At 41.0% G+C, this 27,465-nt stretch overlaps 1 protein-coding gene across 5 annotated transcripts in view; it reads left to right on the top strand.

Annotated features, from left to right (window-relative positions):
- TSPAN4 (tetraspanin 4) overlaps window positions 1–27,465 on the top strand; it is a 421,128-nt gene that overhangs the window by 360,667 nt on the left and 32,996 nt on the right. For 4 of the 5 annotated variants that reach the window (XR_007889583.1, XM_051620365.1, XM_051620366.1 and 1 more), the window contains 2 exons: window positions 8,140–8,331; window positions 21,500–21,574. Coding sequence is in view for 4 of the 5 variants with exons in the window: in XM_051620365.1 (XP_051476325.1) it covers window positions 8,140–8,331; window positions 21,500–21,574 (267 nt within the window). In the remaining variant the exon portion in view is untranslated. The remainder of the gene's footprint in view (window positions 1–8,139; window positions 8,332–21,499; window positions 21,575–27,465) is intronic. The other variant, XM_051620364.1, reaches the window with a different exon arrangement.

The raw sequence follows: 27,465 nt of genomic DNA, 5'->3' as shown, positions 1-27,465 counted from the left end.
TGCAGGAATTGGAGAAGACCTGTTGTATCATGTAGAACCATATCTTTGCAAAGAAAACCAATTTCTCTTTGGAAAGGTCTCAATCAGGAAAATTAACCGTAATCATAGTGGAATACATCACCACAATTTGGGACCTGGAGGAAAGATGCTTTTAAAATAAGCCTTGAGAGATAAACGTGTTAGTAAAAGCCACATGCCCCCCATTTCAGGACTGAAACCAGAGACTTTTTTTCTGATCTGACTCAACTTCCAGAACTAACTTCAGCTTCTTGCAAGGTGGATCACAGGAGATTCTTTGTTCAGACTATTTAATCAAATACTGGTTTATATAGTCAAGGTGCTTATTTCTCAAAAGCTTTTGTGAGGGAGGATATAAGCTTTAGGTGCTGTCATTTTTTTTTTTTCACAGTATCAGCAATTTTCTTTTCTAGATACACAACTCGTTTTGCATTCCAGCTATAGTATCTATATTCACTATGGATGTTTCTGTAGCAACCAGCATTGTGCTATCTACATACTTCTATGGATGGATTAAACATGCAATAAAAAATACTTTTATTTTTCTGCAGACTGTTCCTGTTAGCACATATTTAAAATAATATTTGAGTAATACGAAAGAACCTCTTTGTTATCTTTGTACTCCTTAAGAAACCTGTTTTTTTTATTTCACTACCTCTTACTCTAAACTGATCCAATGCCCCTAGGGGAAAGAAAAGCACTAAAGATACCAAATAATCTGGATGTTATCCAACGAAAGAAATCTGTAGTAAACCAGTGAACTGAGCTGTGGCCTCTGGAGTCAGTGTTTGATGATCATTATCCTAATTTTCTCAGTTTCTCTCAAGTGACTTACCAAATGGTTTACATAAATTTTTCTGTCAACAATCTCCTATACAGAAATCACAGTTTTTGTGTTGTATAAAAGACCAAATTTTACCTTTTATTTTTTTCTAGTATTTTCAGTATTTACTGCTATGTATGTGGTAACAGGTGACTAAAATTGCATTTAAAGCTCTAGATCTGGTCTTTTGCCAATTCTTGCTACAAAATCACTTTAAGAGTCGTGTATTATTTTATGGATAGGACAGAACAGGGAATCTATAGCACACTCAGTTTTCTTCCATTTGCTTTTTTTAAAAATATTTAACTTTTGATGGATTCTGATTCCAGACCTCACACATGCATTCCTCTTTACAACTTTATCGATTTCATTACAGACGTCCCAGGTGGATTTAGAAACTATGTTTGAGCAGCAGATGAAAAAGCCTCAACACTTTCAATTTGACAGTAGTTAAAACTAGAACTTGAAAACATACATTCTTTTTGTTTTCAGGTGTTCATCCCATTCCCTCTTTTGAGTCATGCATTTGTTCTGTGTTTCAGTGAATTGTCATTAACTTAGTATTTTACTCATAACCCTTAGCTTGAATTAGAGTTTAGGCAAGTTTCCAGATTGGATGCTTGTGACACTGATGATCACCTATTTTAAGATTCTATCATCATGTTTAATCTTTTATCAGCAATGCTGCCTTAATATGTCATCCTCACCTGTTCTATTTCTGCAAGTTTTTGCATCCTCAGTGATACAACTTTGCAGTAAGGGGCAATTAAGTGCACTACAGAAGTGACTAATTATAGTCAGTGGCAGATAAGCACATGCTTTAAATGCTTTGCTGCATAAGGATGCAGTTGAGTACATGTTTAACTGTTTCAATGAATTTTTAGCCCATGAAATAAACCATCACTTTTAGATTGGGTGTATTAGCTCATCAATGTTGTAGTTCTTTTGAAAGGGCCCTTTTCTGAATATTTCCAGAGATTATGCCTCCACCACATCCCTGGGCAGCCTGTTCCAATGCCTCACCACTCTTTCTGTGAATAATTTTTTTCTAATATCCAATCTGAACCTCCCCTGGTGTAGCTTGACCCCATTTCCTCTTGTCCTATTGCTGGTCACCAGGGAGAACAGGCCAACACCCAGCTCACTGCATCCTCCTCTCAGGTAGTTGTAGAGGGCGATCTGGTATCTAAACTGGAACAATACGAATTAGATGGATGGACCACTCATTGGGTAAGGAGCTGGTTGGATGGTCGCACGCGAAGAGTAGTGATCAACGGCTCAGTGTCCAGATGAAGACCTGATGAGTGGTGTTCCCCAAGGGTCAGTACTGGGACCAGTGCTATTTAACATCTTTGTCAGTGACATGGACTGTGGCGTTGAGTGCATCCTCAGCAAGTTTGCTGATGACGCCAAACTGTGTGGTGAGGTCAACATGCTGGAGAGAAGGGACGCCATCCAGAGGGACCTTGAAAGGCTTGAGAAGTGGGTGCATGCAAACTGCATGAAGATCAACAAGGCCAAGTGCAAGGTCCTGCACATGGGTTGGGACAAATACAGGCTGGGTGGAGAATGGAGTGAGAACAGTTCAGAGAAGAAGGACTTGGGACTGAAGGTGGATGAGAAGCTCAACATGAGCTGACAATGTGCACTTGCAGCCCAGAAGGCCAACCATGTCCTGGGCTGCATCAAAGGAAGCACAGCCAGCAGGTCAAGGGAGGTGATTCTCCCCCTTTACTCAGCTCTCATGAGACCCTGCCTGGAGTAGTGTGTCCATTTCTGGGGCCCCCAATACAGGAAGGACATGGGGTTGGAACTCGATGTTCTTTAAAGTCCCTTCCAAGTCAAACCATTCTATGATTAATTTCCTCCTTGATTGTTGTCTGTATCTATAACCCTGTTTCTGAAAATAGGCTGATGCCAAGCAAAGCAAGCAAGCAAAAACAACAACAACAAAAAAACAAAAACAAAAACAAACAAACAAAAACCAACAAAAAAACCCCAAACAAAATCAAACTATATGTGAACGTTAAAGCTAGGGAGGGGAAGAGGGTGAAGTAAGCAGAACATACAAACACCCATAATGTTGAAAAGGTTTTATCTAGCTGAGTACCTTATTTTTGATCATGGTCAATTAGAATATGAGAAAAAATGGCATTTTTTACCAGTTGCTTGGATGGTTTAAAGTCTTCACTGCACGGGCTGCGTGCAAAGTATCATTTTTAAATAAATGCAGTGATACCTTGACCCCCTTTGTTTTGCATAATCCGTTTGGGAACCTGCTGTGTTTTGAAATCCACAAAATTGTGTGGCAATGAATTCCAGATTTAATTAAATGTTTTGTGAAAAAGTACTTGCTTTTATTGGTTTTCAGCCTGCAGACCAAATAATCTCTAGCTTTTTTTATCTCAAGAAAAATGAATAATAATACTCTATTCCCCTTTCCCATTTCACGTTCGTGTTTATGGACTGCTGCTGTTTCAATCTCTTCAGTCCCAGGAATGTGTTCCCTACTAACTGATCTTTTTTCAAATATTTTTTCCTTATTCTTTTAAAATTGTTGCTAACAAGACACAGCTCAGTTCATGGCCGTTTTGGATGAGATTTGTGCATATCTTTCAGTTCCACACTGTAGAGTTCGAGAGCCTCAATATTCTAATGGTAGAAATGTGCTTCATTTTCCCATTTACTACTCCATTTACCTTTCTAAAATCAAAGGCACAAAGGAATTAGCTTTTATACCATCCTTTAATTGTTACATTTCTGTATGCCATCCTGTATTTGTTAAATTTCAGACCTCTGACTAGCAGAAGAAGTGCAACTTGTGCTTTGCTGAAGTGATACTACTAGTGTATGTCACGTGAGCTCTGCTAAAGTGTCCATCGATGTGAAGGGTCACAATCTGCAAATTCAGTCATCCTGCCTACTGGCAGGCAGTAGTGATGGTGTGGTGCAGATGGATGTCTACAAGATCTTCCATAGTCTAATGGCGATGAACTGCTGGCTTGAAGGCATTTTCCAGAACTGGCCAGTGTGTTTGAAGGTGTTTTCCAGAAGTGGCCACTCCTTCCTCCAGGACAGGCCACAGCTACACCAATAGGTTGTTTGCATGTACTTTTGCAGTGTCACAGCCCCTGCATTAGCACACACCGCTTCTGCTTTTCCCGTGTAAGATTCTTTATTCATTTGATCCTGTCAGTGTAGATATGTATTCCATTTGCATGTCCTCTCTGTGTCTAGCTGAAAAAAACAGTAACTGAAGTATCCCTTACATTACAAGAACATTTGCTGGATAATGTTCACATCACTGCTGCTACTATTTTTATGTTGATTTTTCCACAGTATACCCTTGCTCCATAGTTAGCAGGGGAAGCATAATCACACAAGAGTAACTGGGTATCAAGTGGGATTGAGAAAGCCCTTCTATTTTATATATGTGGACACTGGAGAAGAAAATCCCTCCAAGTTAGTTTGACTACAAAACAACTGATCTTACCTTCCACTTGGATTTGTTATCACTGTATTTTTTAATACACTGGGAATTTTTTTATCTAAAAGAGGAAGGACAGAAGGTAGATCTTAATCAGATACAATATAAGTAGCCTCAATTGGATGCATTTTCGATGTAAATTAAAAACCCACTTAAAGACACCAACACCATTATATGAGGCAATGTCTTTTGCAGTATTTGAAGTCCATAGCTGTAACTTCAGAATAATTGTCTCCAACAACATGCATATATCCAGGGCTGTTTGGGATTACTTTGTTTACCATACTGTAAGATCAATTCTAAATGTATGCACTGACATCTGAATAACGTATTTCCTAGTCCATTAGAACAGTTTGGAGGATCTAATTCCGTAGGCAGCTTTTCTGCCAAGAAAGCAAGTGCACATGTCTGTGTATCGCTTGTGGAAGGAGAGACAGACTGATCTATGCTTTTAGAATAAGCCAGCTGCTTTACTGTTTGACTGTTGTATAAACACCTAGGAGCAATTTGTCTTCATCAGATTAAATTGCTGCTTCCTTGGCCAATTGCCAAGGCTTCCAGGCTTGCAAAGAACCCACTACTCATGTCTTTAGTCGTGATTTTGCAACTCAGGACAGACATACTGAGCAACCTATTCGAGATTTATGCTGACATCTTTCCTGGAAAAGACACTTAAACCGAATCTCTTGGTGCTTTACTGTGTCCTAAGCCTTAGCACTATAATGGTATCCCTTCTGATAACACACTGTTTTAGCCTTAGAAGAAAAGATTCCACAAAAAATTGCAACATTTATTGGAAGAAAATTGTTAGAAGAATTTGCATCATGTTTCATATTTTGCCATGAGTTTTCTTGCTTGCAAGAGAACGGATTATCATGAAAAATTAAGCAGATTATGTGTTAAACATTTCACAAGGGAATTTAAAAAATGCTGTTGTCAGTAGCCTGATATCTTTTAGGGGGATTTGTGTTCGGTTGTGTTGTAGTTTTTTTCAAGTCAATCCTGCACTCACCACAGGGAGTCAATACAAACCCATATTTGGCTGCCAATAAATCAGGTTTAAGCTGTAGACGTCTTACCAATCTTTTTGTTTCATGTTTTCTCTTTTACCTGTGAAGACTTCACTGTTTGCTTGGAAGACCGCAAATTGTCCGGTGTAGCCCTGTTAATAGTTTTGGTTTTGTTTAATTTCACGTCAGCAAGCCCTGAAAAATGTCAAGACTTAGCATCTCATTACTCTACTTCTGACTGTTTGGCACAAACAGGGACTAGGGGTTGGGGATGGGATAGAGAAAGAAAAAATTGAGCAAAGGAAACATGATAAATAAGTAAAATTACCCATAGATTAACAGCTCCTTACATACCAAGAAAAAGAAATCAAAACAGGCAGCATGGAACCAACTACAACAATTTTTATGTTCTCTATGACAGGCTTGAGAGGTGGGACCATACCGACCTCATGAAGTTCAATCAGGCTAAGCGCAAGGTCCTGCAATCCCAATCACAATTACAGTTTGGGTGGAGAATGGATTGAGAACAGCCCTGAGGAAGAGAACTTGGGGATGTTCATTGATGAAAGCTCAAAATGGACCAACAGTGTGCGCTTGCAGACCAGAAAGCCAACTGTGTCCTGGGCTGCATCGGGAGAAGTGTGGCCAGCAGGTCAAGGGAGGTGATTTTACACTACTCCACTCCTGTGAGACCTCATATGGAGCACTGTGTCCAGTTCTGGAGCCCTCAACACAAGAAGAACATGGAGCTGTTGGAGTGAGTCCAGAGAGGACCACAAAGATGATCAGAGGGCTAGAGCACCTGTACTATGAAGGCAGGCTGAGAGAGTTTGGGTTGTTCAGCTTGGAGAAGGCTCCAGGGAAACCTTGTAGTGCCTCCAGTACCTGAAGGGGCCTACAGGAAAGCTGGGGAGGGACTTTTTACAAGTGTGTAGTGATAGGACGAGGGGGAATGGTTCCAAACTGGAAGAGGGGTGATTTTGGTTAGACGTTAGGAAGAAATTCTTTACTTAAGGGTGGTGAGACAGTGGCTGGCACAGGTCACCCAGAGAAGTTCTGGATGTCCCATCCCTGGAACTGTTAAAGGTCAAGTTGTATGGGGCTTTGAGCAACCTGGTCTAGTGGCAGATGTCCCTGCCCATGGCAGTGGGGTTGGAACTAGATGATCTTTAACGTCCCTTCACACCCAAACCATTCTATTATTTCCAGTGTATATGGTCAGAGCACGGACTGTCCCTCTGTGGTGCTTGTAGAGGGTACAGCACAAAAGGGTGAATATGGTTATCTGGGATGCCTGTATGAGATTATTTGAGTCTCTGTGTCCTGGATTCTGTCTTCTCTCAGTGTAGATACAGAGGATGATGTAGATGAGGTACGTTGCAATGAGGTATGGTTTGGCTCCTTAGTTCTGAACAAAATAGTCTGTTTTGCAGCTTGTGTGAAGAGTTCTGCCTTGAGACACAGCTGTGTTTATTATCTCTTCCTGTGGGGGAATTCAGTGGCATGCAGAGGCGACCTTAGCAATTACTATAAAAAAATGCTTTGGCTTTTGTATGTCTCTTATGTGTTTCATTTCTGAGGCTTAGCTCTGCCCCAGGATCAGCTCCATCTCTTTTCTTCCCTGGTTTCTGAGCTCCCTTATGTTCATCCACTTTACACAGACGTTTAATTGATATTCTCCTAGGTCTGGCTTACTGCTCTATGAACAAAATTTATTTCCTAGCCTTTAATTGATTTGGATAATAAAGTGCAGTTATAAAACTCAATAAAAACTAGTTATTTTAAAGGTAGAGCAGGAAAGAAAGAAACCTAAGTGATGCTCTCCTGTGTAACTGCATAATAATGTAAAATGTCCTTTGGTTTAATTCTATATAAGTGCTCAGCTTTACCCAGGTTGTTGCAATTCTGCAGGCTTTCTTGCAATTATAAGCAGTGTGCCTATAAATGTTTGAATTTTTTTAAAGTTCCTTGTGTGTGTGTGTGTGTGTGTGTGTGTATTTATTTATTTATTTATCGGGGGTGGTGGTGTGTGTGTGTGTGTATGTGTGTGGTGGCTGCTGCCTGCTCTGTCATCCTCCCTTCTCCTTGTTCACATGCTTGGGGAACCTGTCTCTCTCAAACTTTTCCTAAACCAGCCAAGTCCTCTTCTGAGGATTGAATTACCAAGCCAGCAACCATTTATTAGGAGTAAATATGTGGGGTTTTTAATGTTACAGGAGGATTATCCCTTCTCCTCTGTCCCCTTTACACTCTTAAATGCTCCCTTGCTTCCAAGGGAGGCTAGACCTTGGACAGGATGTAGGAAATGTGAGGTGTCCTACCGGGGAGTGCTCTGTCAAGATTTGTTTATGGCGTGTGCCAGGGATGGGAGGTGGTGTATTGGAATGGGAAGAGCAGGGGATCAAAAGTGCTTCAGCCATTCTTGGCAGTTTTCTGCGGTACCTAAATAGGATATGGATTTTTTATTTTCCTTTGAGATCCAGATCTTTGGAAATTTCTCCTTTACCCAGCATCTGCTTTTTCACTGGAGAGAAGGAGACCTGATATTTGAAATTGTGTCTTGTATTTAGGAAATCTGGGTCCTTTTCTTGAGTGTTGCATCTTACTGATGAGTTCCCCCTCATAAATTTTATTTGTCCTTTGTCTGTTTTCTCTACTGAAAGTGCTGCAGGGAGAGATAATTTCTTAGTAGGTGTCACTGCTGGATTTACCCCAGCACAGCTGCCATATAGATATGGATTAATATCTGAGGTTTTTTGGATACAATAACTGAGTTTCTTTGTTTCTCTTTATTTTCCCAGTTGGGAGGCTGTGGAATCCTTGGAGTAGGCATCTGGCTGGCTGTTACCCAAGGGAACTTTGCCACCCTCTCCTCTTCTTTCCCATCCCTGTCAGCTGCCAACCTACTGATCGTCACAGGGACATTTGTCTTGATCATTGGCTTTGTGGGCTGCATAGGTGCCATCAAAGAAAACAAGTGCCTCCTGCTGAGTGTGAGTATTAAGCTGCTATGCTGTTGCAGTGTTTGCTGTCTTAAAGTGCTGGTGCTATTGCAGTACATGTTACAGTGTCTTGTATTTCAACAGAAGTTGCTGACTTGGCATGGATGAGATGAGAGTCATGTTTGAGTTAGTCTTTGATAGCTCTATGAGCTGGTAGATCATTCCTGACCATGCTTTAAGTCTGTGCTTGGAGAATGAGACCTGCAAGAAGGGAATGGTTAGTGGTGGTGTGGGTTTCCTTGAACTCTACAGAGAAGAGGGAGAGGTTTGTGAAGATATCTTTTGCTGTGTACCCTCGAACTATTTTTTTTACTCAGTTTTGCTAGCTGTCTACTCCAAATGTCTACCCTGGTGGGACTGATGATCTGAAGTCCTGGGCAGGAAGATCAATGTAATCAGGAAACATAATGAAGAGGTTGATTTTGGTTAAAATGAAGTTCTTCAGATTTGGCAATGCTGGTTTTGCCAATCAACTCTCAAAAGGCTGAAATGTCAGGAAGCAAAGATGCCTGCACAAGGAGACTGCTGTGAAATCAAAGATTAATAAGGTGCCAGCTGTTAGTGATTTAACAGAGGCTTGAGCTACATGCCTGGTGTATTTAGCCAGATGTAATTTGATACTTCTTAAAGCTGGACTTCATGAGTTGTGAGTGCCTGCTATAATTGATGTTCATGTATATTTTGGATCATGTTCAACTGAAGACCAGGAAGTGAGGTGATCTTGCTGCTCATGTCCAGGGCTTTGGCAAACCTCAGAGTGTAACTGAAGCTGGGGTTTAGTTTGGTGAGATGGTGTATCCGTTGTAAAAGGCTGTAACTCACTGTACTGCACATATTAATTTTGCTTCCCTGATAACTACAAAATGAGTCAAGGCACACAGCCCACAAGAAAAAATCACTGTAAAAATCTTTACCTGACTCTGAGATTCCAAGCCTCTATAGAGGACTCTTCCCAGATCCCCAGCCTTAACTGTTGTTTCTGCTGTTTTTTAACCAGTAAAAGTAAAGACTAGCCAGTTTAGGCTAGTAATGGCTTTTTTTTGTGGCAGGTAGGTGGTTTGAAATGAAAATAAGCAACATAAATGGAAATTAAGGCAATTTTGTTAGTAGAAATTCACACTGAGAAGCTGAAGTCAGAATCTAAGGCTGAAAGTCCTTGACAGTTTTAACAATCTTATAAATACCTACTTTGTAGAGGAAGTGCCTGGCCAGGCAGATGTAACTAGAGGATTACAGCATCAATGCCAATGCAGCAGGAGTCCACAGGGTGCTGAGCCTAATGGTATAGCTTATATGCACAAATTTGATCACCTATTTGTGGTTTTTATATTGCAGTCCTAGCTCAGGTTTAACCAGCAATGAACAGTGTCTTCTTATGTGTCAGGATCAGGTCAAGATCTGGCAGTCAGACCTTAGTACTGGAAGAAATTCAGTCTTTTAGCTTGTGTGGTTTGTTGGCCGTCATCACTCCTTTTGGCAAGGGCAAAGTCTGCCTAGATCACCTGTCACTGCTGCAGCTAGGGTGAATGTGCTCAGCCAACCCTAGATGAACATGCTTTTGGGGAGATGCAAATGTTGGTGGGTACTGCGCCTCCTAACATATACTTGCACAATACTCAGACTCTAATGCCTTTCAGTGCACCGTGTAAGGACTAATCTAATGCTCTTTAGTGCATGAAGTGAGGACTGTACTTGATGGGTCAAGTACACAAGACCTCCACTTGCTGTTTTCTCCTTTAGTGCACCCCATCCTAATGATAGGTTGCTGGTAGTCTTTAGACCTGTAAGGACTGGAAAGAAAAATTTCCTGTGCAGCAGGAGCACCTCTTGTTCTGCTTCCTAAAAGCAGGAGAAAGAGGGAAGGTTGTGGCAATTACAAGCTGGGGGAGGATGTAGTTGGGAATATGTGCTGCAGTTATTGCATGGTTTGAGGAAGACGTTGGAGATATTGCAGTGGGCATGGAGCACCATTAGGATCCTAAAATGGAGTGGAAGATAGCAGGTCAGGACAAACTACTTACTTGCTCAACCCGCCTGCATTGGAGGAACAGAATTTTATGTGATGTTAAATACAACAGGATGTTTGTGTATGGTTTTGCCTTATGAATGGTGCTGCTGTTCAGTGCTGTGATAAGGGATGAGATTGCTTAAGGAGTGTGGTTGAGTGAATCAGAAATGAGCAGTACCAAAGAGACATTTCAATCTATTTATATTTCATACACTAAGTTGCAGAACAGGTGAGCCTCTGATCCTATGTCTTTGTGTTCTCCACATATGACATTTATATTGGGTTTTCAGAGCAAACTTGTAAGCTGTTTGTTATTAGGCTGCTGTGATGCTAGGTGTAAATGGCAATAATTGCTTACCTCTGGCATTTACCAATTATTTTGGAAAGGAAGGAGTGTTTTAAGTGGCAGAGGGTAGATGGTGAAAGGAGTTCAAAAACAGAAGTAAAGTTTAAATTGTAAATTAGTTTTTTGCAATGCATGCAGTAGTTGGGAATAATTTGTGCTGCCGCTCTGAATAGAGTGGGTTAGGTAGCCTAAGCTTCACAGTTATACTGACTTCAAAAAACTTACATGGTATCCACCAACCAAGGAGCTGGCAGGAGCTTCACAGAATCACAGAATGTTTGAGGTTGGAAGGGACCTCTGGAGATTATTGAGTCCAAGCCCCCTGCCAGAGCAGGACCACCACAGAATCTAGGGCAGATCACACAGATCACATCATCCAGATGGGTCTTGAAAGTCTCCAGAGAAGAAGACTCTGCAACTTCTCTGTTCCAGTGCTCCATAACCCTCACAGCAAATATTTTTTTCCTCATGTTGAGGTGGAATTTCCTGTGCTTGAGTTTGAATCCATTGCCCCTCGTCCTATCACAGGGCACAACTGAAAAGAGATTGGCCACTCCTTCTTGAGACCCACCCTTCGGATATTTGTATACATTAATAAGATCCCCTCTCAGTCTTCTCTTCTCTAGACAAAACAGCCCCAGGTCCCTCAGCCTTTCCTCGTAATACAGGTGTTCCAGTTCCTTAACCATCCTTGTAGCCTCCATTGGACTCACTCAAGTAAATCCCTGTCCCTCTTGAACTGGGGAGCCCAGAAACAGCCTTTTCACTCTGTAGCCATGTATAGCCAGGACAATACCTCATTAATCTCTTAAGATACAGACCCAGTCCTGTTTCTCTGCTTTTGGAGGAGTAGAATAAGATGAAAATTTAAAATACGGTGTAAAAAAAATTAAAGGAATGTTGCAGAATGGCTTGAGCAGCAGGGCCATGGGCCCCTGCTATCTCCTCGAGAGGCCTTGAGAGTGTGGCACAAACAGCAGCTGTACAAGCAATCTCTTTTTTTAGCCTAACACAAGTATAAACAATCTCTGTTAGCTTAAACTAACTCAAGGACAAGGTAGAGAAGTAGAATGATAGAAAACAAGGAAGAACCCTGGAACTCAGATGTGTGTTATTATCCAGTAAAATCACTGCAAGTAGTTGCAGTCCAGTGAAATCACTACAAGTAGCTACTATCCAATGAACTCACTGTGCGTGGTTACTATCCAATGAATTCACTATGCATGGTTACTATCCAATGAATTCACTACATGTAGGGTTGGAAAAGGGTATAAAAGTAACACTGTGTATTCAATAAATCGAAGCTTGCTTTATCAATCACATTGATTCTGGACTGCTTGCTTCCCTCGCCGCCGGCAAAGGAAACCTCAAACATCCTGTGTATTCTGTGAAAATACATGGATGGACTGAGTTGTGCAGCTGTCATTCTAAGATCTCAGGGAACAAAGAATGGATATCTGCCATGATTCTTATTTGCTTCAGCTACAATGTGAAAGATGATAAACTTTTCCATCATTAGATTTCCCTAGGGAAATCAGCAACTACCATTTCTTGAATAAGTATGCAACCTGGTATCTATAATCTTCCATCTGGATGGAGATGTAAATTGATGAGTGAAGCAGACGAACAATGCTTTCTTGCTTCAGTAAGATTTATTTGACTTTTCTGCTATTCTTATTGCTCAAGTTTGTATAAGAGAGGTCCCTCTGCTACAAGTTCAATTGTAATTAGAAAATTGCAGCTTTGTTCTGTTGAATGGGGTCACTGCCCTGAACATGTGACAGAAGTAATAAGCTGAGAGTCTGGCTTGAGAAAGTTAGTTTATGGACTTCCATTTAGTGCCTTTGTCACTTTTCTGTGATTACAGCACAATGTGCTTAGCTGTCTTATGTGCTACAATGACCTTTAAGAAGTATTTAGTCCACATTTACATATTAGTAATTAGAGTTTTGAGTTCTTTCATCATATGTATTATGTCCAAATGATAAAGAAATACCCAAAGCAAAGTTATTTGTCAGTTTTTATTTTGTTGAAACTAGCACGAGGATCTAGTTTCCATTAACTCCACTGTAAGATGTTCCAGCTGAGCCAGTTGGCCCAATTGCAATGTTACCTTCAGTTAAATGGGAAACAGGACATTGAAAGAAGCTGCCAGAAAGAGCATGTGAACATGGTATAATGTGATTGTAAATTAGAACTTACTTTTGATCCAGGAAATCACAGTCACTGGTAAAAAACACTGTTGGGCAGTTTGTGAAGGAAGGATTTTTATGTCTGTTTGATTGTTACAGCACACCTGCATAGATACCATGTTTCCTGACACTTGCAACTTAAATAATAATCCATGTCCTGGAAGAAAATAAGATCCATAGGTAGCTCTTAATTTCTTCCTCTGGTTTTGTGACACTTTTAAAAAAAATTTTCCTACAGTGATTTTGCTTCTGATTTGAGTGTGCAACATGTGTTGTTCAGTCAGAAGAGGCAGAGTCCTGCTTGTGTAGACCTTAAAGCCTAAAAAGGCCTTAAGATGTCATAGGGGATTCTTCACCATGTATTGCCCATACAGGAATTTATTAGAATCATAGAACGGTTAAGGTTGGAAGGCACCTGAAAGACCATCAGGTTCCAACCCTCCTGCTATGAGCAGGGACACCTCACACTAGACCAGGCTGCACAAGGCCTTGCCCAACCTGGCCTTAAACACCTCCCAGGAGGGGCTTCCACAACCTCCCTAGACAACCTATTCCAGCACCTTACTACCCTCATGGTGAAGAATTTCTTCCTAGTGTCTAACCTAAGTCTACCCTCTTTCAGTTTAAAACCATTACCTCTTGTCCTGTCACTACCCTCTCTGGTGAAAAGCCCCTCCCCAGCTTTCCTGTAGGCCCTTCAGGTACTGGAACACTGCTATGAGGTCTTCCCAGAGCCTTCACTTCTTGAGGCTGAATAACCCCAACTCTCTCAGCCTGTCTTCATAGGAGAGTGCTTCATCCTGTATCAAACAAGGACAGCACACCTCTCCAACCTTTCAGTGTTCCTCTGAATGGCGTCCCTTACCTCTAGGGTGTCAACCACACCACACAGTTTGATATAATCAGCAAACTTGCTGAGAATACACTCAATCCCACTTGTCCATGTCTTCAACAAAGACGTTGAACAGCATTGTTCCCAGTACTGACCCCTGAGTAACAATACACATCACTTGCCTCAACTTGGACACTGAACCGTTGACCACAACTGTCTGGGTGCGCCCACCCATGCAATTACTTATCCACCAAGTGGTCCATCTGTCAAATCTATATCTTATCAGTTTGGAGACCGGGATGTCATGTGGGACAGTGTCAAATGCTTTGCATAAATCCAGGTAGATTACATCAATTGCTCTTCCACCATCCACCATCTCTGTAGCCTTGTCATAGAAGGCCACGAAATTGGTCAGGCATGATTTACCCTTAGTGAAGCCATGTTGGCTGTCACCAATCACCTTATTTTCCAAATGACTTAGCAAATTTTCCAGGAGGATCTGTTCCATGATCTTGCTGGGCACAGAGGTGAGACTGACCTCCTCCTGAAGTCAAGAGTAGTAAACTTGCTGTGAGCTCTCCTTGCTGCCCTAAGGATCTTGAACTACACCATTTCACGGTCACTACAATCACAGCTGCAATTGAGCTTAGCATTCCTCACCAGCCCTTACTGGTTGGTGAGAATAAGGTCCAGCATAACATCCCTCCTTGTAGGTTCCTCGATTACTTGGAGAAGAAAATTCTCATCCACGTACTCTAGGAACTTCCTGGATTGTTTGTGCTTTGCAGAGTTGTCTTTCTAACAGAAATCAGGATGGTTGAAGTCCACCATGAGTACCATGGCTTGCGAACATGAAGCTGCTTCTATCTGTCTATAGACTACTTCTTCCCCCCAGGCAGGGACACCTCCTTGGGTTAGATATTGTGACTTCCGCCTTTTGGGTAGGAGTGAAAAGATCCCTGGGTGTATTGTGTATTCTATACTTATTATTATTTCTAGCAATATTCACATCTATTAATAGCACTATTATAGTCAGTGCATTTATCAACAGCTATGTCACACTTGTTATAGACGTCACCTTATTAAATTATCTTGCATTTATATCTAACTACTTTGTGTTTGCCACTTTTGTGGGGGAGCTTCTGTCAGTTTGCCCAGCGTTTGGGGTGAGCCAGATGTTCGGTGTGAACATAAGTGTGAACCCAGCCCTGCCAGCTCACTCTCTCCCTAGGCTGTGTGGGGACCACTTGCTGCTGCACTCCTCCTCCTGTCAGGGCACCATGCTGTCTGATTGCATTTCATGCTGGAGCTCCAGATGATAAGAAATATCCTGGGGATGGTAGATTCAGGGAGGAAGCTCCATTTACTAAGTGCACAAATGATGTTAAAAGTCTGAGTAAAACGTTTAAGTTTAGACACTAATAAACTTTGCATGTCTTTGCCATAAATGGAGAATACTGGATTATCCGCAAGCCAGAGACTTTTAATTGCATTTGCTATTTCTGTTAGCTATGTTAGATGGGCTCAATCAGCTGCTTCGTTATTAATGGAGTAGTGCAGGGACTTGTAAGACAGTTTCCCACATCTAGTCAGACATTTTAGTTCTTCAGCCACATTGTACTTCACAAGCAGGATGAATTTCTGTCTTGACCGGGATAAAGATCAACACCAGATCCCATCACACCTTTGCATTTTCTTTGCAGAAGAGATGAAGCAACTTATAAAAAAAGTCAATCCAGAGAGACACTTATTTGTGCTAAGGAATAATAATCAGTGATCTGTTAAATGGACCTACAGCTACCTACTGTTGTGAGGTGAGAGTGATACAGGGCTAATATTTGATGACAAATCATTGATTTTGAGTCAGTTTCTGGAGAAGATGGAAAATGACTAGAAATGCCACAAAATACCAGTTAAAATCCTGTGACACACTATGGGAATGTCAAGTCTCTCAGCTCTCACTGATGCAGTAAGACTGAATTATCCCAACTCAAGCAGTAATGAGACTAAAATTAAACACTGTTAATGTGTTAAACCACATATGTCATATATCTTCCCAGAAGTAATTACTGCAGATTTCTTTGAGCCTTATTGATCAGCAGGAGTCTTTGTATGTTCATAATAAATATAGTCCAAACATAAACAGAGCTGTACTATATATCCAGTAGGTATAAAACATGTACAACTTTGCCACAATCACAAGGAATTGACTGTTAAAGCTTTTAGAGAATAATAATTGATGAACCAAATGTAGAGAGATGCCATTTTCATAATGGAATTTCTGTTCATAAGTTTGCTCATACACATTATTGCATTTTCACACTTTATGACAAAACTTATCATTTTTATGCTAAAAAAAAAAAAAGATCTGCAGGCTAAAGAGATTTGCTTCCAAGGAAGAGCTAAATATGCAAAGCGCGGCAGAGAGAGGGCTCAGAAGGGACATAAGTCTACAAATATCTGAGGAGTCTATGGGTAAAAAGGAACCATTGTTTATGCTACAAAGGAGTAAGTAGAAACAATGGTTTGGAACTAACAAAAGAAGAATTCAAATCAAGCAGCACAAACTTTGGTACTGAGATGTAGAATCAGAATGCACTGTGATGGAAATTTATTCCCTTTTGTTGTGAAGTTCATGTGGTAGATCAGTACTCTGGGATTTTATTGACTGTAATTCCAGTTATTGTTACTGTCTGGGCACTGTCCTGTCACTTCTTATTTGTTGCTCTATTTCTGTACAAGTCTTCCAGGTTGCAGAAGTCATTTCTAAGATGCAAGCACAAATGTCAGCTGCTCCTGACATGGAGGGATGGGCAATTTGAACAAAATGATAGAACTATTGAGAAAATTTGGGAAAGAGAGGCAATGGGGAAGCAAAAGCCCCAGTCCTATGTATTAGTGTGTGATGCTCACTTATCACGTGCACAGGCAAGTGTCTATAACATTTGAGAAACCAAATAATTTTGTGGGTTTTGGGAAGAAAATAAAATTAACTTCTTGCTCTGTGGCTTTGTGAGCTGTGACGAAATTATTTACATAGGGATCACCTCTTGATTCTTTCAGTGATATTAAGAGGCTGGATGAAGGGAACTGGAACTAGTGTGTCAAAGCCTAGTACAGCTCCATGGGGATGGAGCTGTAGGCTGGGACAACTTCTCTAATAGATTTCTCTCTCTGACATCAGGAGGGTGATGCATAGCCATGATATAGGCTTTATAGCAATTGCCTACTTCCTTTGTTCCTTTAATGGAAACCTGTGGGAGGTTATGAGCTTTGTAGAATATTAAGGTGAGTGCTGAGAAACTGGTGTTAGTTTTCTTAAGGGCTGGAAATCAGTGGTAGCTAGGCAGAAAAGCATCATCTTACCTCCCTTCTCATCAAAACTTCCATGGGGTTGTTTCAGGTGTAATTTAGGAAAAGTAGTGCAGTAGGTATCTCTCCAGTGAACCTCAGTTAGGTTGCATCCCACTAGTTGACAAGTAGCATGGTAAAGCATCATTGTACAAGGTCAGATTAATATTTATTTTTATGGAGTTTTACACAAATGCTTTGTTTTGGGGTTGTTGTTTCTCTATGCATAAATCTCTATTATAGCAACTGCCTGCAGCCCCAGTGAAGCAAAATAAAACTTTTTTTTTTTTTTTCCTCTGTATTTATCACCATGAGATCATTCATTTGAAAAGGAGCTGTGAGAGTTTCCAACAGGTGTGGTGAATGTTTGGGTGCTGTAAGCCTTTAGTGGGCTTATGTTTCTCCCTTTTAAATTTGAATGGGATATACCCATCGGGAGTCATTCCCTTAGGGATGATACTGAGGATGGAACTGGAAGTGAACTTCTGTTGGAAGGTGCTATTATAATAGAGGAGCTGATTATGCATGTGTCCATGCATGCACTGTAGTCTGGTGATTCAGTTAAGATAAACTTTTAATTACTGATGCTGGTATTAAGAAATAATGACAGTTACATACTTGAGAAAACACTTCAACTTCCTGCCAGACAACTTTCCTTCCCCTTACCAGTCTCTAGTCCACTCCCCACACATTATACTCAGCCATGGGTGTCAGTATGGAGTATATTCCTTTTTCTGTCACTCTCTGCTTCTTCCTCTTTCCATTCCACAGCCCCAGTGTGTGGTCCTGCCCAGGCCACCATCCTTTCCAAGGCACAGCTCCTCCTGGGTATCCATGTGTGCAGGCATCCCTTGCTGCTGCACAGCCTTTGCCTTTTTCTGTGCCATCACCTGCCCTGACGGGCTGCTGTCAGGAGGTCCAGTTTCTGTGAAACTGGTGGCCAGATCTGGAACAGGCTGCCCAGAGAGGTTGTGTAGTCTGCTTCTCTGAAGACTTTCAAGACCTGTCTGGATGTGTTTCTGTGTGGCCTGCCCTAGGTGATCCTGCTTGGGCAGGACTGAGTTGTACTCAATGCTGCTGAGTTGCAGCATTGAGTTGTACTCAATGATCTCCAGAGGTCCCTTCCAACACTTATCGTTCTATGATTCTATGATCCTCATTCAAACCTTTCCCCCTCTGCTCTTAAGAAATGTTCTTCCTCAGGCTCCCACATCTGCTGCAAAGTAATTCTGTGGTGTCATCTCTACTTTCTCTGTGATGATGAGTGCAGAGAAGGAATGAGAGCTTTCTTGAGGGCACAGGAAAAACTGGTCCCTGAATTTTACTCTGGTTCCTGGACACACCTACAGTTCCAGGTTATGTCTTGTGAAGGGGGGACTGGAGGCCATTGGCTTTGAGGGGACAGCAGAAGGGCATTGTGTGCATGTGCAGGTTCCACAGGAGCGGGGCAGATGCTTTGTGGGGTGGTTTACGAGTTGACTGGTCACACGTGAGTTGCGGGAAGGATGTGAGTAGGCTTTTTGTGGTTGTAAATTTGGAAGGTTTTGGCTGCTGAGCCCTCTCATCTCTACTGGATGTACGAAATGCGGTTTTTTGAATGCTAGTAACTTTGCCACAAAAATCCACTCAGTTGGGTAAGACAGAATCACTGAATCACAGAAAAGACAAAAAGCATGTGCCTGAAATGGCGCTGCACTTTGTTTCAGGTCCCTGCTCTAAACATCTGAGTGTGAGAGGATATTATCTTAAGCCACCAGAAGTATAACCTGGGCAGAATAACATACTTTGCCATGCTTCATTCTTAGAAGTAACTGAAGTGCTATTTTTGAAGTTATTCCAAAAGCTTTAGACAGACATGAACTCAAAATGTATCAGCATAGACGAATGATGTTTGGCAAAATTATAAGCTGACAAAATTGGGGTCCTGTGGTAGGAAATGCTGATCACTGCTTGTAATGCATATGAGTCCTTCCTTCATTCTAGAAATTGCCTAGTGTAATCCAGGCTTATGCCAGTGAATTCACAGGTTGACAGTGGTGTTCGCATGCACATTTTGGAAAAGCCATGCTTTATGGAATAGCAAAAAAGTACCTCACAACCAAAGAAAATTTATCAAAGGGTCTGTGCATCTTTGCAAGAGTGTTCTGCTTTGTCCTATCTCAATTAGTGCTATGCAGCAGACTAAAATCAGAAATGTAAAAAATCAGCAAGCTGCACCAAGGCTAGTTTGCCAAACCCTGCAGAAGATTGGTGTTGGATAGTAATGATCTGGAAGTCAGCTTGGATCATGAGTGTGAATGAGTTCTGTGATTCAAAACTGGGCAGTAATAGATACAGTACTAGGGTCAGGCAGCTGTAAAGATACTAGTGATGCAGATTTAAAAGTAAACTTAAAGACTTGTGGGGCAAAATGCTATGAGTTCTGGAGACAGTGTAATTGTACTAGTGGAGAAAGGTATTTTCCCCTACTTGACCTTTTGCTTTCCATTCAGTTACAGAAACCCCTAGGTTCAAAGGTTTGGTGTTGACTTAGCAGACAGTGAAGAAGCTTTCTTAAGGCTTCAAGCTATTAAACTTTCATAGGTTTGCAGCCTTGTGGTTGAAACTAAAGAGAGGCTAACTGTTGGTTTTTTTCTCTAGGGGACAGGATTTCAATTAAGTCAGTGTTGCTCAGTATTAGAATTCCAGCCTTGCTGGCTGCTAAGTGTATAGAGTTTATGTTATAAGGACCAGGAGCTTTGCCTGAGCTGAAAAAGTTTCCAAAATTGCTCTGTCTCGTTTACCCATCTTTGCAAAACTCAGTTTCATTTAATGCTCTGATAGCACTTGTTCTAAGGTCCACGCAACCACTGTGTCACTATGTCACCTTTTAATGCTGGGCTAGCAATTCAACAAATGACAGATTGCTCTCTGTTAATCCTCCTCCCTCCCCCTATAGGGGTGGGAGAAGGAATAAGGGAGGGAGACTCTTTACGGGCTGGAAACTAAACTACACAGCTTTAATGAAACAGTAGTGATGAAAAGGAAAATAATTAAATACTATTGCACTATTGCTCCTTCCCTCCTCCCTGTCAATAACACCCATGTGACCACCAGGGCTGCAGGGCAGGCCCTGGGAGGGTCCCAGACTCCTGGAGACAGCAGCAAATGGGAGCTGAGATGCAGAAATGCAGGGATACAGTGACACAGGGATTGGGATCAAAGGCAGATGAACAGACAGAATCCTCCCAGGACACCAGCCATGGACAAAGAGGGAGTGACCCTCTTGATCCCTCAGATTTTTACCCAATGTGACATGTATGGGATGGAATACTTAATTTGGTCCATTTTGGTCACCAGTCTGAACCGCTCCTCCCGAGATGGGGGATCTCAGGTGTGACTACTCTACTCCCTTCTGATTCTGGAGCAGCAGATATTTTTCAGAACCAAGCAGTGGCCTTGGCTCTGCCTAGCATTCTCCCGAAGTACCAATAAACATCGAGGATCAGTCATAGACTGAAAAACATGCTGTTAACTTCAGCAACTGCAGCTACTTAGAAGGGACTTAACTGAAAGGTAAATTCACAAAAAGAAAATTAGTTCTATCCTGGCTCAAACCAAGACACACTCCTGCACCAGACCTGTGCTGCAGACCCATCCAGCATCTTCATAAAAAGCATAGATTATGTTTTTTGGGAAGTGTTTGGCATTTTGTCTTTCTGAAGTTGATCAGAGCTGAGAGCTTTAGAGAACCTACCTGAAATTACCTATGTTAAAAGTGTTTTTATCCACTCCTGTGAGCTTTTGACTATTTGGTTTCAGACAATTCCATGGTTATGGGAAGAAAAAGAAACATACCTACTTTGCTTTCATGTCTTCAGTACAAATCAGCCCCTTTCATTTGAAACCCGTGGCTAATTTGTGGAGCTACCTGAAGCTGCTTGTAAAGCTAATTTGGTGTACAAGCTTTTTGGTGTGCCTTTCACTTCTTCCACAATTCCCTTTGAAAGGAGTTCTGATACTATGGTTTGTGCATCAGGCTATCTTCTCTTGCAATGAGAGTTCTAACCTGTAGATTTCACTGGTATCTTAGCATTGGAAGAGTCCTCAAGGGTTACTGTCAAACAGAGCACTGGCCTGCTGGGGGCAACAGATCTTTGTGGGGTTTTATGCTATTTTGCTGAAATTAGTGATATAAATGAGCCATACATATGCCTGGGTACTGTTCTGTTTCCTGACTAGTCCTTTATCTGCTTTTTCAGTTGCTGCATGTCGCATGCTTTCTATTCGGCTGTAACACAGCAGCTTTGCATCTTGCTGCCTGTGTGACTCCCACTCCCCGTTCTGCATGATCTGCTGGATGTACTTATTGTGCATCCACATAAAGCTGAAATAGATGTTGATGGGTTTTGCTTTGTGTTTTTCCCCCCTGTCCCTTCTTCTCTTGACAGTTTTTTATCATGCTGTTAATTATATTTCTGTTGGAGCTCACTGTTGTGATTCTGTTCTTCGTTTACACCGACAAGGTAAGTCAGATTCTTCATTTTTCTTCTCCCTTCAGCAATTTTAATGCCCCTTTTTCTCATAAATAAATCATTAAGCACTTGGCTTAGTATGCACACAATGCTTCTGTCTTCCTTGAGACACCCCAGTCAGAAGGAGCTCTCTTAGAATGCATAAACAGCCTTGCAGGACTGGGCTCTCTTGCTTGCTCATGTGTATAATTGAAGGTCACAGATATTGCCAAGTGCATCTGCCATTAAAAAAACAAAAGAGAGAGAAAAAAAACCCAAAAACCACACACACACAAAAAGCCAACGAGCCTTATTAGGAACATGTAGGAAGAGACAACCATCAAAATTAATAGGACTTTTAAGAAATATGTTTATCATTGAAAAGCCACGTTAATGGTGTTAAAAAGGATATGTCCTTAGCACAGGCAAAGGCACACAATTATCTTTCCAAGTTGTCTCTTGCAGCAAATGTGTACTCGGATTCTAGTGGAAAGCCAAGATTAATGTATACAAGTTTGGGGCTTTTGTTTGTGATTTCAAATTTCACTTGTGTTTGATCTTCGTTCCTGTGCTTACTTGGTGTTTCTGTTGTAAGGGCAAAATTGCCTATCTGAATTATCTTTATCCTTTTTTTTTTTTTTTTCTAAAAAAAAATAATAAATATTTCATTACTTAGACCAAAACAAGGGCCTAAGTATGCATAACATGCCTATCAAGCAAATTTGTCAAGCAAAGTGACTTACATCTAAAGGAGCTTGAAAATTGCAGGGTAGGTGGCAAAATTTTGCCATGGATTAAGAGTCAGCTGATACCTGAGAAATAAACAGCTTATTCTGGAAGGGAAAGACAAATTAGCAGAAAATAAATTAAAAAAAATTAAAACCTACATAAAATAAAATGAAGATTAATAATAGACCTAGATATATTCAGTATGTTTAGTGATAACCTAGACAAGTGGTAGATATGATGTCAACATTACTTTCTAGAAAGGCTCTAAATTATTCAGGACTGTGAGTGATTGTCAGGTACACTTCTGAAGGACTGAAAAGAGCGTGGATAGCAGACAGCATGCTGTAGCTGGAACATGGAATTAACTTGCAAGGTAAGTCAAGTAGAAGGGGCAATACAAAATTACTTGTATGCGTTACTGTATTCTAAATTACTTGTAACCTCTTGGGATAACGATCTTGGGATAACATGTCTTACGTAACAACTTGATAAAGGCATTTAGTTAATAGCAATGGGCCTCCATAACCCAAATACAACACTTGGCATATGTTTAGAAAGGGAATAATAGAATTATCGAGGCTGGAAAAGACCTTCAAGATCCAACCATCAGCCCTACAACCCCTAACCACTAAACCATCTTTCGAAGTACCATGTCCACCTGTTTTTTGAACACCTTCAGGATGGTGCCTCCACCACCTCCCTGGGCAGCCTGAATTAGTTAGAAAATATTATCATGTTGTTGTATAAATTGATGAACTTTCATCACTGTGAATTTAAGAATTAATTTTGGTTTCTTTATTTCAGTGAAGAGTAACAGAAACAATTAGCAGCGCTAGAAAGGTGATAGAGAGCAGTCACAAAGAGGGGTTATGGAGACTACCCTGATTCAGTTTGGGAAAGGAAAGAGATTGTAAGAGAAATTGTATGAGTTGCTAAATAACAACATACTAAAGAACTGTCCTGAACACAGAAGAAATAGTTGATGATATTACAGAGTAGTTTTAAAAGATAAATGTTTCTTTTGCTCCACATCATCATCTTGTATAATTTCCTGTTGTTGTCTGTTGTTGAGGCTGATAGTTGGAGAAATGTGTGGGTATGGAGGAGCAAGAAAAAAATATGACAATGAAACATTTTTATTCGTTAATCAGTCAGCACTGTTATCATAGCACATGTGTCACAGAGAATTCTGGTCTTCCCTCTTCATAGGTAAAAAAGTGAAAAAGTGTCAGGAAGGATTCCCTCCTTCCTTCAGCCTGTTGGTTTAAGGTGGTTTTTATTTGTTCTTAATAAACAGATAAGGAAATCTAACATTCCTCCAAGTCATGTACTGCAAGTTGATGCAGAAGGTACACTACAGTTGTTTATAAGATCAAAACAGTGTCTACAGGATGGGCTCCAGTTCAAGTGCAGTTTTACTGAATTAAGAAATTGCTGTAGACTGTGTATTGTGGATTATCAAATTTTAGGCTTTAATATTCCTACATGACTTTAAATCCATGGTCTTACACTGAGGAAATCATATTTGTCTCTGTGTTACACTTACAGTCCTGTCTACAGAATGAATAAAAGAGCAGTAGCATAAAACTAGTATTTTCATACAGCATGCTTAGGATTTATGTGCTGGCTTTCTTCATGCAAAGAACAGTATTGCTACACATACTGCTAAGGGAAAGTAGGTTACCCAGAAAAGTCCACCACAGTAAATCAGTTAATGCAGTACTTTGGAAAATCAGATAAGGAACTTCCTAAACGAACACTCACACATCAGAAGAAAGTAACACTAATTTTGTGTGCAAAAGCAGAAAGGGACTCTGCAGATTAAGACTTTGAGGGCTCCTGTATCATATATACATTATATATATATATGTATATATATAAAATAAGCCTTTGTTTTTAAGTACCTAATAGCCTTCTGTTAATTAGGAGTGTATATACATGTGCAATTATTCCCAGCATAAAATGGGGGCACATTGTTATTTTTTATTTCTGGCTTGAGAAGAGGTTGAATAATGGATTCCCTGGCAGTTTTCACTTACTCCTGCTTTGTCAAATAGAAGGGCTTTGGAGTGCATACTCCATCCCTTGCTACAGAGTTTAATCAATACTCTTTCTGTGAAGCAGGGTGGTGTTATTACTCTATTTAGATGGAGAGGCAGGAGCTGAGAGTTTCCCAAGACTCTTGTCACCATTTGACTCAGGTTCGACAACAACGCTCTCGATTCCCTCCCCCTCCCACCCGGGTAGGGAAGGAGAGAGAGAAAAGGAGAGAGACTTGGCTGGATTGAAAACTAAGCTACACAGCTTTAATCAAACACTAATGATATAAGAAAATATATACAATTATATACAAATATGTTCAGATATGTGCAAAAGCCTCTCACCTCCCCCCACACCGAGCAACTCCCACAGCACTCTCCTTAGCTGGGAACAGTCCCGAGAAGTCCTGGAGCTGCTGGAGAAAGTGGAGAGTGATGAGGGTCAGGAGAGCTCGAGCCTGGGGGTCAATGGTGATGGATGGACGGAGTCCTCCCCGGATGCCGGCCATGGACAGAAGAGAAGGGAAGAAGCAGGAAGGAAGTTGTCTTCTGTGATCTCTGACCTTCCTCTGAGCTTACGTAGATATATGGAATGGAATATCTCTGCCCCATTTTGCTGTCTGTCTAATTCAGCCTCCTACTGGGGGGTCATAGATCTCCCCATAGTGTCTGAGCCGGCAGAGTGAAGATGCAACCTTGAAGACCCAGCAGTTAGAAAAACATTCCTCTCTTATCAGCCTTAGTTGGAAGGCTCTGTGACTAGTTAAAAGAAAGCTCACTGAAGGAAAAAAAAAATCAGTAAAAGGAAAATTGGCTTCATCCTGGTTCAAAGCAGGACAACTCTGCAGGCAGCTGTGACCAATTCTAAATGGAAAGCTCCTGGTGTTTTGGCTGATGGCAAGAGATTTGAGAGACTGAGTTGTGCTGACAGCAGGGCTGAGTGTTGCAGCGGACTTACTAGCACTTGCCCAGTAGATGATGTCTGTTTGATTCCTCTGCTGTACAATGGGTACAGTAGCAAGCTAGTGCTTGCATGGCAATATCAGCCACAGGGTGTGTGCATCCCGGGTGCATATGGACACAACACATGGACCCCTGAACTCTGCAGTAGTCTGTCTGTATCCATTGCTGGGTCTGTTACTTTAGTAGTGTGTTAATTACTAAAACCAGCAAGACAAAATTCTTAACAGCTCCTCACGGTTGAATTTTGGCGTAGTGCTTTTATTCTTTTCCTGTGGAAGAATGTGCAGCTGTGAAGGTGGACAGGGCAGGCTGCTGGCACTCAAGGTAGCCTAGACTGATCCATTCTCATTCATCAGCTTGTAAGAAGCTCCAAAATTGCCTCTGCAGTGAGTTGGCAGCAGCCTCTCTGAGCTTTTAAGCAGCCAACTTGCTCCCATGCCCTAGAATGTCATCATCCCTTTTCTTGTTGGAGAAATATTTGTCTTGATCTTATGAGATAAATGCTGCCCTGAGTTTCACAACTCCCTTTGAACTGGCTATGAAGTCTGATGTTGTAAAGAGAGAGGGACTTGGAGAAAGCTCAGGAGTACCTATATAGGAAGGGAAAGGAGAGTACTGCCTTGCTTCTTGGAGCTGCACTACAGATCTCTCTGGCAGGGCCTGAGCTCACACCTTGTTCACTATTCCTCCAACTGTCCTGGCTCGTTACATTGCAAAATATGAATTCCTTAAGTTCTGCAGAAGTGAAATGTAGACTGTGTGGGAATAGGATGAGGAAATGCATTCCTACAGGATGGTTGTCAGAAAAAATAAATAGCACTTCTCTTTTGTCCTGGCTGTTCCCAAAGCAGTAGAGTGACTGATTTATTGGTGGTCTTCAGCTCAAAGTGAGCACCTGAGGGTAGAAATATCAGCCCAAGAGATGTGGGTATTGAATGGACTTTGTGTGACTATGTCAATGAAGGCAGGTTGTTACCACTCTGAGCACATTATTTTTTCAGGCTAAATTTATGCCCCCGTTTGAAGCAGTCCACACTCCAGTAACATTGCCAGCACCATGTGAGTGGCCAGCCATATACACCTTAAATATTGTCTTTAATATGTGTTTTTTAAATTCCATTATTACAGAGCAGCACTGGACATTTTTATAAGTTGATCCTTTCTGTGTGAGGCTCTATATGTATTTAGAAGAGATCTGTGGAGTACTGATAGGGTTAACTTTATTGTGATAAAAAGAAAGCAGCCTGGCCATATCCTGTCAGAGATTGGATACTCCTTATATTTATCAACACCGGATTGTATAATGGTAGAATATAAATTATGCTAATAAAATACATAGTCCTGTACCAGTTCTAACTTGTATAATCCTTATGGTTTTAGCATCAGTGTTTATTTTTCAGTGATTTTCCTGAAGGCACAGGGGAAAAAAAGTCCATGATTATTGGTTTTGCATCTGTAATACATTATTTTTTTCCAGTCATATTGTTTGTTCAGATGTCTGCATTTTTTCTGATTTAAAGACAGAGCTGTGATGCCACATTTAATGCCCACAAATAACTAAACCACCTTTTTTTTTCTTTTGCTTTTGAAATGTCAAACTGAGTAACATAAGCCAGTTTAAGGAACAAAAGCACTGAAGGATCACTGACTATGATATTTTATTTTGGGAGCAGTTACTGCTATTGGCAACTTAACGTTAAGACCAGAATTTTCAGTAAAGATTATACCATTAACTCACTTGGGCGTCCTGTGAAAATTACAGCTTTAATTCTATGCCTGCTTAGCTATGTTGAAAATTGCCCGCAGAATGGCAGAGAACTGAAAAGTAACAGCTATTTCTGTTTTTCATGAAATGTGTGGAAATGTTCTTGCTTTCTGTTTCACAGTAATTTGTAATGAGTTCCTCTATGTCTTTTACTGCTAGCTTATAAAAATACAGTCTTTAGATTGAGGCATTTCCTGCTTTGTTTCTCAAAGCATTTTACAAATTATTGTAATTACTGATTTTACCTGATCCCATACGGCTTATGGACAGCAGACTGGGATGTATTTCATGTGATTTCAAGTATAGCTCAGTCCTCACAACCTCTTTCATGTTTGTCTTTAAAGGCAAAGTGGAAAAAGTGAATCTCTTCCACCTTTTGCACTCATGAGCCACTCAGCAATCTGAGG

Source organism: Apus apus, chromosome 5 (genome assembly GCF_020740795.1).
Source record: "Apus apus isolate bApuApu2 chromosome 5, bApuApu2.pri.cur, whole genome shotgun sequence".
Classification (NCBI taxonomy): Eukaryota; Metazoa; Chordata; class Aves; order Apodiformes; family Apodidae; genus Apus; species Apus apus.
Note: the sequence above shows the minus strand (reverse complement) of the source record. Positions and strands in the feature narration are given on the sequence as shown.